At 47.2% G+C, this 12,648-nt stretch overlaps 1 protein-coding gene across 1 annotated transcript in view; it reads right to left on the bottom strand.

Annotated features, from left to right (window-relative positions):
* Positions 1-2,291: 2,291 nt before the first annotated feature.
* Positions 2,292-12,648, bottom strand: part of Stx6 (syntaxin 6) — a 48,222-nt gene continuing 37,865 nt past the window's right edge. The window contains exons 7-8 of the mRNA XM_021156063.2: positions 10,464-10,558; positions 2,292-6,008 (exon numbers count right to left, since the gene is read on the bottom strand). Of these exons, the coding sequence (XP_021011722.1) occupies positions 5,932-6,008; positions 10,464-10,558 (172 nt within the window). The 3' untranslated portion in view covers positions 2,292-5,931. The remainder of the gene's footprint in view (positions 6,009-10,463; positions 10,559-12,648) is intronic.

The following is a 12,648-nucleotide window of genomic DNA, read 5'->3' as shown; positions in this document are numbered from 1 at the left end:
CTTCATATGTCAGTGTTTTAAAGTGTGTGTGTTGTATGAATGTACATGTGTGCATGTGCGTAGAGCATTGTTCTTCTACCAGTCCTTTACCTCTCGCAGCCAGCGTCTTTCACTGAGTTTGTAGCCTGTGGGTTTTTCCAGCTACATTGGCCATGGAGTCCCAGTGATCCTCCTGTCTCTACCCAACCCCAGTGCTGAGGCTTTAGACATGAGCAATCAAACCCAGCTTTTCAGCATGTACTGGAGAATCTGAACTCAGGTACTCAAGCCTGCATGGTGAGTACTCCGGTCCACTGAGCTCTCTCCCCAGCCCCATGTTCATTAGTGCAGCCGGGAGGGAGGAGTAACCTGTGTCTAAGTGTGAAGACTAAAGCCGAGAGCAAGAGTGGACAGGGGAAGTGGTAAAGGGGAGGGAGAGCACCGAGGGCAGTGCTCAGGTCTCCATCTTGCTTTAATACTGAACAGAATCCCGTCACACGGCTCGGCTGCAGCAGGACTTCAGGAGCAGAAGTAAGAAGTGGACTGCAAGGTGTAAAAGTCACCTTCATGGAGTTTATTTTACACAAGTATGTCTTAGAAGTTTTCAAATGTGATGTCATCAAATGTTAGGATTACCACCAGAGCAGGCATGACTCTTTGAGGAATGTTTCCCTGTAGATGCAGAGCAATGTAGAAGCAATGGTCCTCAATGGTGTGCATTGGAACCAGGGGTTGTGGGTGCTAGCCTCCTCTAATGACTCCACAGAAAATGCATCTCTAACAAGCTTCTCACCACGGGAGAGCCATCACATAAACCTACCTGTGGCAGAGGTGACAAAACTCTGGTCCCAGGGATCTGGTTCACTCTTACCATGCTGTGGGGATGTGCCACCTGTAAGATGCCCAGGTAAAGTTCTGACCCTGACCCCACACCAGTGTGTATGTCCTATTATTTAAAAGTAAAAATATTTATCCTTGGGAAAATATATAAGGGTTTCTTTCCCACTATTTTGCCACTTATAAATTCCGTTTCTGTATTAAAATAAGCCATGGAGGCTACTTCTACTTATAAAATCAAATCTGCTATCATCTGCAGCTGGGTTCCTTTGACCGTTTCCCAGATGTCCCTCATATCTGTTAGCATGCTGAGGGTTAGGTCCAGCCTGGGCCAGTCAGGAAGAAGTCACAGGAAGCTAGCTGAGAGCACTTGCCAAAGCCGGGGTGGGACTCAGTGGTGCTCAGTGTGCTCTATGCACGAGGGCTAGGGTTCAAAAACAGAAAAAAGCAGAGCAAAACAGAAAAGCAATTCCAGAGCCTTGTCAGTGGGTGGCCGGCTGCCCTGCCCGCAGACAACCAGGACACAGACACTCTGCTTCCCCTGGGAATAAAGACACCTGCTTCTCTCGAGCCAGAGCTCAGCTGCAGGGTCCTCCTCGCTGTCCACACATGGATCCCAGCAGAATCTGTAGTCCGCTGACACAGAAGGTAAAGCTTGATCTTGGTCCCACCCCAAGGCTCAGGAAAGCGCAGATGGAGCAGGGGCAGGGCCCGGATATCTGCTCAGCTAACAGTGATGATGGTGGTCTTATTCCTCAAAGCCCCTGAGGGCCAAGTGGCCTTTCAGTAGACAATTCATAGCCATGAGAAGACAGACTGTAAGATACACCTCCTCATAAAGCCCTGGCCACAGTGGGCAAACCAGGTCCGTGAGACGTTCATGTGAGGGCCCAGCGGGGGCAGGCACTGCCTGAGCAGCCAGTGTGCACTGCTAGGGGAAGAGCATGTCTGGATTAAGGTCACATCAGAAGAAAAATAGCACCAACGTGTTAGCTGATGGCAGGGACACACACACACACACACACACACACTCACTCACGTTCTTTTCTTTCTCACCCTGCCCTGACAGCTGACTTGGCAGAAGCTATAACATATGGAGGATTTCCAAATGCAGCCAGTCAGCAGCCACCTGAACAGGCACCGTTCAGAGCTTCAGTGTTTGTCCGCAGGCAAACACGCCATGCCGAGGAATCAAGTTAGCATCACTCTGAGTTCTGTCACCAAGGCCAGCTTCAAGTGCCTTGACTTGTCCTAAAAGGGCTCCCGATGGCTAAGTCCTGCCTGCAGTGGCTATCCATCCCCTGCAATGGACAGCCTCTGGGTCACAGCCCTGCTGCTCAGGCCATAGGAGCTGTTCCACTCCAAACTTACGCTTTTCTGGAATCAAAACCAGACAGTAAAGCTGCCCAGAGCGCATTAGTAAGAAACAGGTGACAGTGGCTCCCACGTTTATACACAGCAGACCAATATCATCCTTTCTTTAAAAACTGTACATTTATATAGTGATTTATTTGCACATGTGCCCACAATCCAGCACTCGTGGAGGGGAGAGGACAACTTGTGGGTGTGGTTCTCTTCCTCCACCAGGTGGGTTCTGGGGCTCACAATTGGGTCATCTGGTTTGGCAGCAGGCTTTCCCATCCCCCAGTGCTCACTCTTAAAGAGAAAGGCCATTTTCAGGATAAGATCTTTTTGAAGGTTGGGAGTTGAGTAAGGGCAACTGGACATTTAAGACAGACCCCCTCCTATCTTACTAGGCCCCTCCCAGATGTGAGGGTCCAGAGAGGATCCTGTGGCCGAGTCTTCAGTGGCCCAGTAAAGCCTCTTGTTGGAGAGTCTTCTCTTCAGGAATTGACTGGGGCGCACAGTGAGGGGCTGATACATTTGCGAACTCCAATTTTACGTTCTCTCTACTCTCGATGGACAAGATACACTTTAAAAAGATAAACAGAAGCCCATCGTTCCTACCAATTTGGGAGGGAGGCAATGCAGTCAGAGGGAGGGGGAGGAAGCGACAGCTGCTGTGCTCCACGTTCTATAACTAGCCTTCCAGATAGTCCATCTCTGTTTTGGTTACAAATTCACTTTGTGGCACAAGGTGAAGCCAAACCACACCAAGTCCACAGAGGTGAACTCAGTGCATCCCTCCCTCAAGCTCTGGGCCTGCAGGTGCCACGACTGCCCCTCTGGTCTCACTCTGTGGGCAGAGAAATCACCCAAAGAAAACCCTTGGCCCCACTGCCTTTACTTACAGAAGGTAAAACACTTAGCAGAGACAGATTTCTGTTGGAATCAGACGGGATTTCTCTTCACAGCCCTTACTCGCACGAGGTGAGAAGGCATGGAAGTTGCCAAGCTGTTGGCTACCAGACCCATCAGTCTGTTTAACTCTGGCTAAAAGCAGAGAATAATGGGCAAGTTGCCAAGTTTCCCTGTTTCAGCTCTAGCGTGAATTCTGAAATTGAGGAAAACACAACATGCGTGCTCAGGCATACATGACAATTCCATTTGCCAGGATTGTGAAGTCCAGGGCAGGCATAGCATTGTGATGTCCCAGCCCAAACAATGACAAGATCAAAACAGAGGGCTGAGAAGTAAAGGTATTTTGGGATCCGTGCTCTGGCAGGTGCTCTCAGTGAACTGTCCTCCGTCCCATCCCCAGGCGATAGGAAAAGCATTCTTCCCGTAAGCACACTAAGCTCTTTTGTTAGCCAGCATATATATTCCACCAGTTCTTTAATGTGATGGCTCCAAAACCAAGTGCAGCAGGCAGAGTGGGGCTGGGGAGCACATCTGTAAGAGACACACACTCCTAGGCAGTGTGGGCCATCCCTGTGTTCCCTTCCCTAGTCTAGGACATATGGCAGAAGGATACCTTCAGCTCTCTGGGTCACTGCAGAAGAAAGGTCTGTCCTTGTCCTCTTTGCCCTGGTTCTGCAGTGCCTGGCCTGGACTAAGCCAGCCGCTGCAGGACTGAGGCCCAGGAGGGAGCACCTGCGTGAGAAGCTCCTTTCTTGCTGACACGCCACGCTCAGTCCCAGTCTGTGTCAGGTCTATAACACTGTTCGGCCAATACCTTCAATCAGTGAGGTTGCCATACGCACTCAAAATAGATCCTACAAAATTAAAGCCAGAGTCACAAGTCTTCGTCCCTGACCTATGCGGGAACCTTACTAAAGACGTGCTCTCTGAATGGGTCTGACTGACTCTCCTCTGCTAGCAGAGAGCATGGCTTTAAGTGCGGTGATTTCAATTCTTAGACTGTTCACGGCTTTGTAATGTGGAGTGTGGGTTTCAGTACTCAGACAAGGCCCACATTGATTTTTAACAAAAGGCTTCTATATTTTAATGCAAATCTGAGGCCTGCCCATGGTCTATGTTCACAGAAGACTATTCAAAACTTTAAAATTTCGTGAAACAAAAATAACACAGAACCCTACATTGAAGCCCTTTGTAATATTCACACTTTCTCCTCATCTGAAAAGAACTAACATCACTGTATCTAACACCAGAGCTTCACGCAGACGCGGTGCCCACCCCCTTTTGGTCTTACTAATCTTTTAGCTTTTACCAATAGGTAGATTTCCTTACCTATCATGATCCTAAACAAGATAAAATACCCTTCTTTTAAAAATTGTTACAAATATTTATTTAAAAGTGCAATTTGAAAGTTAGCTGGGCAAGCACATCATTGGGAATAATAAAACAAAACAAAAAGGGGACCCAAAAGTCAAAATCCCAAGGAATACGAACAACCCAGGATTTGTTTTTTGAAAGTTGGCATGCTAAGGAATGCACAGAAAGGCAGAGCAAGAGAGGTCAAAGGTCAGGGTATCCAGGTGCTGCTCTTCCAGCACAGAGGACGACTGAGCGGCAGCCTCCAACGTGGAAGGCTGGCTCTGGCCCTGACGGCTATGTTAATACCAGGCTATGCATTCGGGACATTATGAGAAATCCCACATTCATGAGCACATCTGAGGTATGGGAACCGTCACCCGAAGCCTGAAGCGTAGTGTCAGCAGTTTCAGCCACTTCAACCCAATAAACCATCTGTCAGGGAATTTGGACTCCCTCAATAACTCCAGTGGATGATGAAGTCAAGTTGTTCTTAGAGAACAGAGTTCCAAGTTCTCTTCCCCATCTATGCTATTACTCACAGAGTAAGGGACCTCTGGCTCAGAGCCAGCCTTTCTGTGTCAGGACAGCTTCTGCATAAAGGCAATAGATGTGCTGGCCCTCCTACCTCATCTCTGAGTGCCATCAGCATAAAAGCATCAGAGAAGAAGGCATGTCCCACCCGGCTGAGCATTGCTGTGCTGTACGGGGCTCTACATCTGCAAGCTGCACCTCTGAGGAGGCAGCCCTGGGACAGACTGGCCAGGCCCTGGGAGATATCATCATTCCTTCAATAGGCTAGACCGACACAGGTGCTGCTGTTCTCAACTGCCCCAGTTTATTAAAGCCTTTTGTCATCTGCACCCCCAGCCCCAAGGGATTTCACTATTTCCTGTTGCTTATCCCTGCCACAAAAACACCCGGAAAAGCAGTTTAATCTCAACTCTTACCCAGCAAAATGAGACACTGCATTTCTGTCACGAAGTGTTTCTGAGCCTTCTGTTCTCAGAAACAGCCAGCTCTCAGGGGCTAAGAAACATAACAGCAATGAAAACGTACATCCCCAGATGCCCTCATTCTTGCCAGGCTTCTTCTGAAGGGAGAGTGGCACCCATCTAAGCAGGGAAAAGGGTCTGAGCAGAAGGAAAGGCTGCCAGAGACCAGTAGAAAGAGCAACGGAGTAAGTGGGGCTGTCAGTTCTTCTGAGGACTCTGTCCTTCTTTCCTCAAGGAGCGAGGTCCAGTAAGGCAAAGCAGTGGCTTGCTGTCCTCAGGAAGAGTGGGCAGCCGGGGCTTCTGCTATCCAGCCGGGCACATGGTCACCTCTTCCCTCTTCTAAGCTTGCCCTCTGAGTGCTGGGAGAGAGGGCTGTCTCAAAGCTGGAGTCACAGAGGAGGCGGGTAGAGGTGTGTTTCTGGGCGAGGAATGTAAGTGGCGGAGTGCTTGCTTCTCCTCTCCCCTGGGTCCTCGTGCAGAAGTGCCTGAGGCGGGCGGGCCACCTTCACAGCACTAGGAAGAGGATCAGCACGACCACCAGGACTGCGAAGAGGACGGCTATGGCGCACCACTGGCGCCGATCTGGAAGGCAGGACACAGAAGTGACCTTCCCAGGGTTAGGTACTGCCCTTCCTGAGACATAGGTCCTCAGACTTTAGGACAACATTGCTGAAGCAGAGAAGGGACAAAGCATGCACATGGCAGAGCAGAGCAGATCCCAACCCTGCCCAGGCACCAGGTCCCCTGTGCTGTTCTGCCTTGGGGCTACACTTCAAACACATCTACAGCTCTGCCATTAAGTGCAGGCTTTGAGTCCTGAGCCTTTAGCTGAAGCCCATGGATCTTAGCTTTCTGCTGGTGGCAGGTGCACCAGTGAAAAGGCTTCTGGCACTGGTGTGACAGATTAAAGCCTGCTTTAATCTCCCACAAAGAGATATGCTTCAGCAATGCGCATGCTCTCCTCATGAGCACTGTGAGAGGGTGGAGAGAAGAGACAGCCACTGCTGGTCGGTTCAGGAAATGAACAGCTGAAAAAGCAGCTCCCAGGGCAGAGAATGACTTATTTCATATCACACCTAGTCAGATAAGGAGATTGGTTAGCCAGTAACTGTGTTCAAATGATTTACACAGTATATCTGTAATGAAAGCCAATGCCTTCTGAAACCTTTAGCCCTACTAACAGTTTGGAGCAACTGGTACAGGATACAGAAAGGCTACAGTTCCTCTAGATGGTTGAAAGCAGAGAAGCCCTCTGCAAGATAGAAAGGCCGACAGGCCCAGGGATGCCTACTGTAGCCCACAACCCTGAGACTACAACTGTCCCCCCCCCCCCGAAGGGTTAAAGAACAGCTGCATTGCATGCTGTGCAGGGCCCCAGCTTGAGGCACCCACAGAGACAGCACCATCATTAGGACACTTATGTAACTTGCAGAAATGTGGACCACACAAGTGGCATGTCCACTAGCAGGTCCTAGTGTCCTTCACAAAGGACCAGGATGATACAAAGGAATGTTACTAAGAAGCTAGGCATGCTGGGTATGTCTCTTAAGTTAACACTAGGAAGGCTGAGACAGAAGAATTCCCACAACTTGACAGCCAGCCAAAGTGCCAAAGTATCAAATCGGCCAGAGTCATACAAATTCTGTTAAAGAACAAAAAGCAAAGGACATGATGAGGAATGACTGAGTGCCCAAATGTCTGCTGTGCAGGCATGAGCTCCAACCCCCCTCACCCAGGTAAACAGAAGGCATGGCTGCATGCTCCTGGCGCCAGTGCTGGTGCGGAGCAGACAAGTAGATCCTTGGGACTTTGCTGGCCAGCCACTCTAGCAGAACTTACAAGTTCTAGGTCTCAAAACAATAAAGATGGTAAGGTAGGAAGTAACAGAGGGAGACACCCTAGTTGACCTCCAGCCTCTACTTGCACACACTCAATGCTATCACTCTGAGAATGTAGCTGAGCCAGGAGCAGTGAGCCAATGAAACACAAGTGTACAGGCACACGTGTGTAAGAGTGGAGACGCTGTTAAAGTCTACTGGACAGCCTTCAGATCTCAGCACAGCACAGTTTTGATGAGCATATTATAGGATGGTCTGAATTTAGGAAAATAGATAGCAACTCTCCACAGAGCAAATCATATCCTTCCTAAGTGCCACAGCAACATCTCAGAGCTGGTTTTTGGCCAAAACATGTGAATATCAACAAGCACAGCAAATATCTTCTTGCTGGACCACTTTGTCTGCCCCACACAGCAGAAACTCACTGAGTCACTAAGACCCAAGCCTACCCACTCCTTCTGTCTGAAGCAGGACTGCTCTGACGGGTGTGAGGAGGCCTGCCATGGGCAAATGCCACTATTTGGAAAGCATTCTCTTTTCTCGTTAAAGATACAGGACCATAGTTTCCAGTCCAGCATGGAGGGATCCTTCCTTATCACTCCATCCTAACAACCATGAATACGGTGACAAATCGGCCCTTCTCAGACCCTCTGGCACTGGTGTGACAGATTGTTTTGAGACTGCCTTTCCATACAGGTTTGATAACAAAGCAATGAACTTAACCAAAAGTTATGGAAGAGAAAAGAACAATTACAAACTGCCTGGTCAATAAACTGAAACACATACTATAGCAATATTTCTTTGGTAGCAAGCAAAAATTAAACGAAGGGTATTTCATGCTAACTGCTCAGTTAATATACAACAGAGCAGTTGTAGACTCTCTTCTGTATACAAATATAGCCAAATATCTCATGTTGTTTCCCAAACTCTTCTTTCTAGACAAAGCGGGATGAAGCATGAGAGAGCTTCCGTGTTGCAGACACTCTGCAGGACTTTCCTACGCTCTTCACACCCAGAATGCTCGCAAACAAAACACACAGGCCGCCTTTGTTCACTCACTCTTCCCGACAGAGCTGATGCTGAAGGAGCTACTTGACCGTACATGAACACGCACACCAGTGAGAGGCTAGTGCTTAAACTGCTTATGTAACACTTCCTTAAAGAAACTTTTTTCTTTAAATACAAGGGTACTGAGATGATAACTCAGTGGGTAAAGTGTCTGCATGAGACCCTGAGTTTAGATCCCCACAGGCAGGTAAAAGCCAGGCATATTGACTTGTGCCCATAACCACAGTGCTCGGTTGGGGGAAAAGACAAGGAAGCAGAGATAGGTGGATCCAGGGGCTTCACACTGCTCAACCAGGCTAGGCAAAATGGTATGGTTCTGGTTAATGAGCGACTTAGTCTCCAAAAAATAAGGCTGAAGGCTGGAGAGATGGCTCAGCAGTTAAGAGCACTGACTGCTCTTCTAGATAACCCTAGTTCAATTCCCAACACCCACATGGTGGCTCACAACTATGCAACTACAGTTGCAGGAAACCAACATCCCCACAGAGACATACATGCAGGCAAAACATCAATGTATATAATAAATAAAAGAGTAAATAAATAAATAAGGCTGAGAAGCTAGTGAGATGGCTGAGTAGGTAAACACACTGCTGTCAAGCCTCACAACCTGAGTTAATCTCCAGTTCCCACATGGTAGGAGGAACTAACTCCCTCAACATACCTGTGTACACAAGCAAGTGCAAAAAGAGAGAGAGACAGGCAGACAGACAGCAAAATAAAAATGACCTCTGGTCTCCACACATGCACACTACTGCAAAAACACATGTACACACATGTACAACACACACACACACACAATTTAAAAGCAAATACATAAATAAAGTAGAGGACTGTAGGTAGAGGAGAACAGAGGAACCAGAAAACAAACTCCAGACCCTTCTCTGATCATGGGGAAGATAAACTGAGCTGGTGCCTGCTTCCTGTATAACACACACAGCTTCAGGCAAAGACCCTGCTTGAAGCATGAAGGCATTTAACCTAGAGAGAATGGAAAGAACTCCAGATATGCACTTCTTTTTGATCCTTTAGGTCTCTCCACTGAGCAGAGTGGTATTTTTGAATATGACTGAGCACAAACACACTGGTAAACACCTTTGCACTGTTTTTTATCCAATGCTCACCACTCTGAGGTGCTTGCTACAGAACCCAGGGCCTCACCGCTGCCTGGCTAAGTACTAAAGACTCTCCCATTGAGCTCTATCTACAACTCTCAATGGTTTAGTTAAGAAGTGAATGCTGGACACTGCTGTGTGACCGAGCCAGGAGGTACACTGCAGAAGAGTACACAGGCATCTGTGTTTCAGCCCTCCATGTCAGATGCACCTGACATCCAGAAACCTCCAGGGGAATAAGGAGGCAGGAATTGGGGAGGGTCTTTTATGAAGGGGTATTCTATGGCCCAAAGCACTCAAATTATCTCAAGAAATATCTCAGGTCTTCCTTTCACCAGGCAACAACCTCCAGATAAAGAGGAGATACTGGATTTTGACTTGACGTACATCATTTCCTGTTGGTCAGGGGAGGCAATTTGTAGTAATCAAAAAAAAAAATGTAGATTAGAAAACATCTTCAAATATGGTAACTGACCTGAAACCTTATTTCTTCATTTCCGCTCTGGCACACAATGCTAGGACAGCACTTTATAAGACATCACAGTCTGAAGAAGTAGGTATTTTCCCAATGATGAAAGGAAGATAGTTCACAGAAAGCAGCAAGTGTTATAGCAATTTCGACTTTAAGGAAGTTCCCTAGGGACGGTGAACAAAAGTACCTACTGCCATGAACATGAGTGCCATGGACAGTGTGTGCATGCATGCACACGTGCACACACACGAGCACACACACACACACACCATGTGCTAAAATAAAAATATCAGAAGAAAAATGTTAAGTTCTCTAGTGTGGCAAGAAAAATGGAAAAAAGTAAAAACAAGATTTGGGATTGTGGGGAATTTTCTCCACTGGGCCAACACTCAAAAACGTGTATCAGGAACAAGACTCTGCCAACGTGTAGTCCACAAGCGCAGGCTCTGGCTTCTATATACTACTATTCCATTTTCTGACCCAAAAGTAGCACAGACAAATATGCCAGAGGCAAGAGAAGGTCACAGACAGAGTCACACATACATACCACTGGTCATGTGAGACACTTTTGCAAGTTTCTTCATCACGTTGTCCAGTCGAGACTGAGTGCTCTCCAACTCGTGAGAGAAGTCATCTAGCATGCTGGAGAGAAGGAGGGAGCAGGTGGTAAGTAGAGCCTTGCATTTGCCATGCTATAAAGTAAGGCCTGGGCCTCAATCTCAATAAAGGTAAAAAGTGTCCTTGGGGACTCAGGATCCACCCTGTTACCTCAAATCCTTGGAACGACTTACGTTTTGTTTTGTTTTAAATAAATTTGGAAAATATATGCTTCAAAGACATGTTACACATGCTATAGATTAGTCAACAACCTTAGCAGGGTCTGGGGTAGATCCCATTATCAAGAGTGCTGTGTTTCTGCAGAAGAACCCATAAAGAATCACAGCTACAGTCGGTGTAGCTGAGGCTTTTCCATCACACAAGTCTGCTGCAAATTAAACACTTGGATTTGTAGATTTCAGAACTGCAGACAAGGCAGTGTGCCGCTGACTACACAGCACTGCCAGCCCAGGCACAGGGCCAGAGAGCCTGGCTTTGTTACTTCTTCTTTGAACAAGGTATCTTACACAACTCTTTGAGACTCTTGATACCTGTTAAACAGGGTGCCTATGCCTAAGCAATGCTTGTCGAGGGGGCCTGCAAGAAGCACATAATACACAAAAGTACTCTATGTCAATGTGAGTTCAGGAGTATACTCTAAATCAGACAGATCCTCCTTTAAAGCATTCTGCCTTATTATAAGTTAAAAGCCAGAGGCTTGGCATCCCTGATGGTGTATGGGGTAGGGTGGGGATGGGGTAGGGTTGGGATGTACTCGCGCTCTCTCTCAGAGAGCAAGAGGAAGAGAGTGTATGATGGATGCATCATCGCTCATAAAAGCAGTGTTTCTCCAAGGAGAACTGGAGAATCAGCTCGGGAGGCCCCTGTTATTTGCCATCCACCATGCTGCTGGAAGCAGCACTGAATACTGTATTTGCATTCTAGCAACCTCTATTTCATAAACTACTGTACATTCCAGACTTCAGCTTCTGACTGGTACATGATTAGTTTGAGGCTAAAATTAATATACCAATTAGTACCACAGCCTTCCTACAAAGACCTTATTTACTTTGACAGGGTCACTGGCAGCTATAAACCACTGCTCTGGGTGTGAGCCCACAAAGGAAACATGACAGTCCTTCAGTATCTGGAACTACCAAATCCTCATTAAGTTAACTATCACAGTCCACACTGACAACTAACTAAATAAGTCTTTGTTCTATACTTGAGTTTTCAAATTAAAACATGTTTAGTTCATCTCAGATCCTGGCAGCACTTTGGTCCTGTTGCTGGAAGGCATCTCCAGGCCGAGCACTGAAAACCAAGGGCTACTTGTGTGTGCTGGGCGTAACTTTTCTTACTAAAGATAAAACAGGCATGCCAATCAATCCTGAGCCAAGCACAGCCGCACCAAGCTTCTGCCCAGCAGAGAGACATACAGGTCACAAATGCCTCTTTGCATTTTTTTCGACACTGTGCTTTCTAAAAGGTTTTAAAAATTGAGCCAGGATCTCAAATGCAGTCCAGGCTGGCCTTGAACTTACAAGGATGACCCTGACCTTCTGACCATCCTGCTTCCACCAACTGTGGGTAGAAGCCACCAAACTTGCTACTGCTGGGGACTGTATGCAGGCAAATGCTACACCAACTGGCCTCTGAAATTAATTTTTAGCTATATTTTATCTATGCTACTATATCTGAGTTAACCCTTCAACATGAAATATAAAGATGATTGATAAACTCTCCTGCCCCTTTGCTCCAGACTCCAGGACTCCCATTCTGCTCACAGTCCATTTGAGTTCAGCTGGCCACACACATCCCATGCTCAGTAGCCACATGAGGCTGGCGGCTATTCTCCTAGACAGCATATGTATCAGTTCAAGGCCCATATTTCTTCCCTTCTATTTTTACCAGAAGGATAAATACCTAATTTAAAGAGCAAAACAGTCCTGCAGGGATGTTATGGTAAACCACAGTTCCCTTCTGTTACCTGTGTGTTCCTATCAGTTCAGCTTCTCCTGGCCCTTTCTCCTCTTGTGAAGTAGCTTCCTTGTATCTTATGATGCAGACTTTAGTCCTCAGACTTTATGGTACAGAACTATCACATTAGGATTTAGCCCTAGACCATGTGATTC

The sequence above is a fragment of the Mus caroli genome, chromosome 1, assembly GCF_900094665.2.
Source record: "Mus caroli chromosome 1, CAROLI_EIJ_v1.1, whole genome shotgun sequence".
NCBI classification, from domain to species: domain Eukaryota; kingdom Metazoa; phylum Chordata; class Mammalia; order Rodentia; family Muridae; genus Mus; species Mus caroli.
This window is presented reverse-complemented; position numbering and strand designations above follow the sequence as displayed.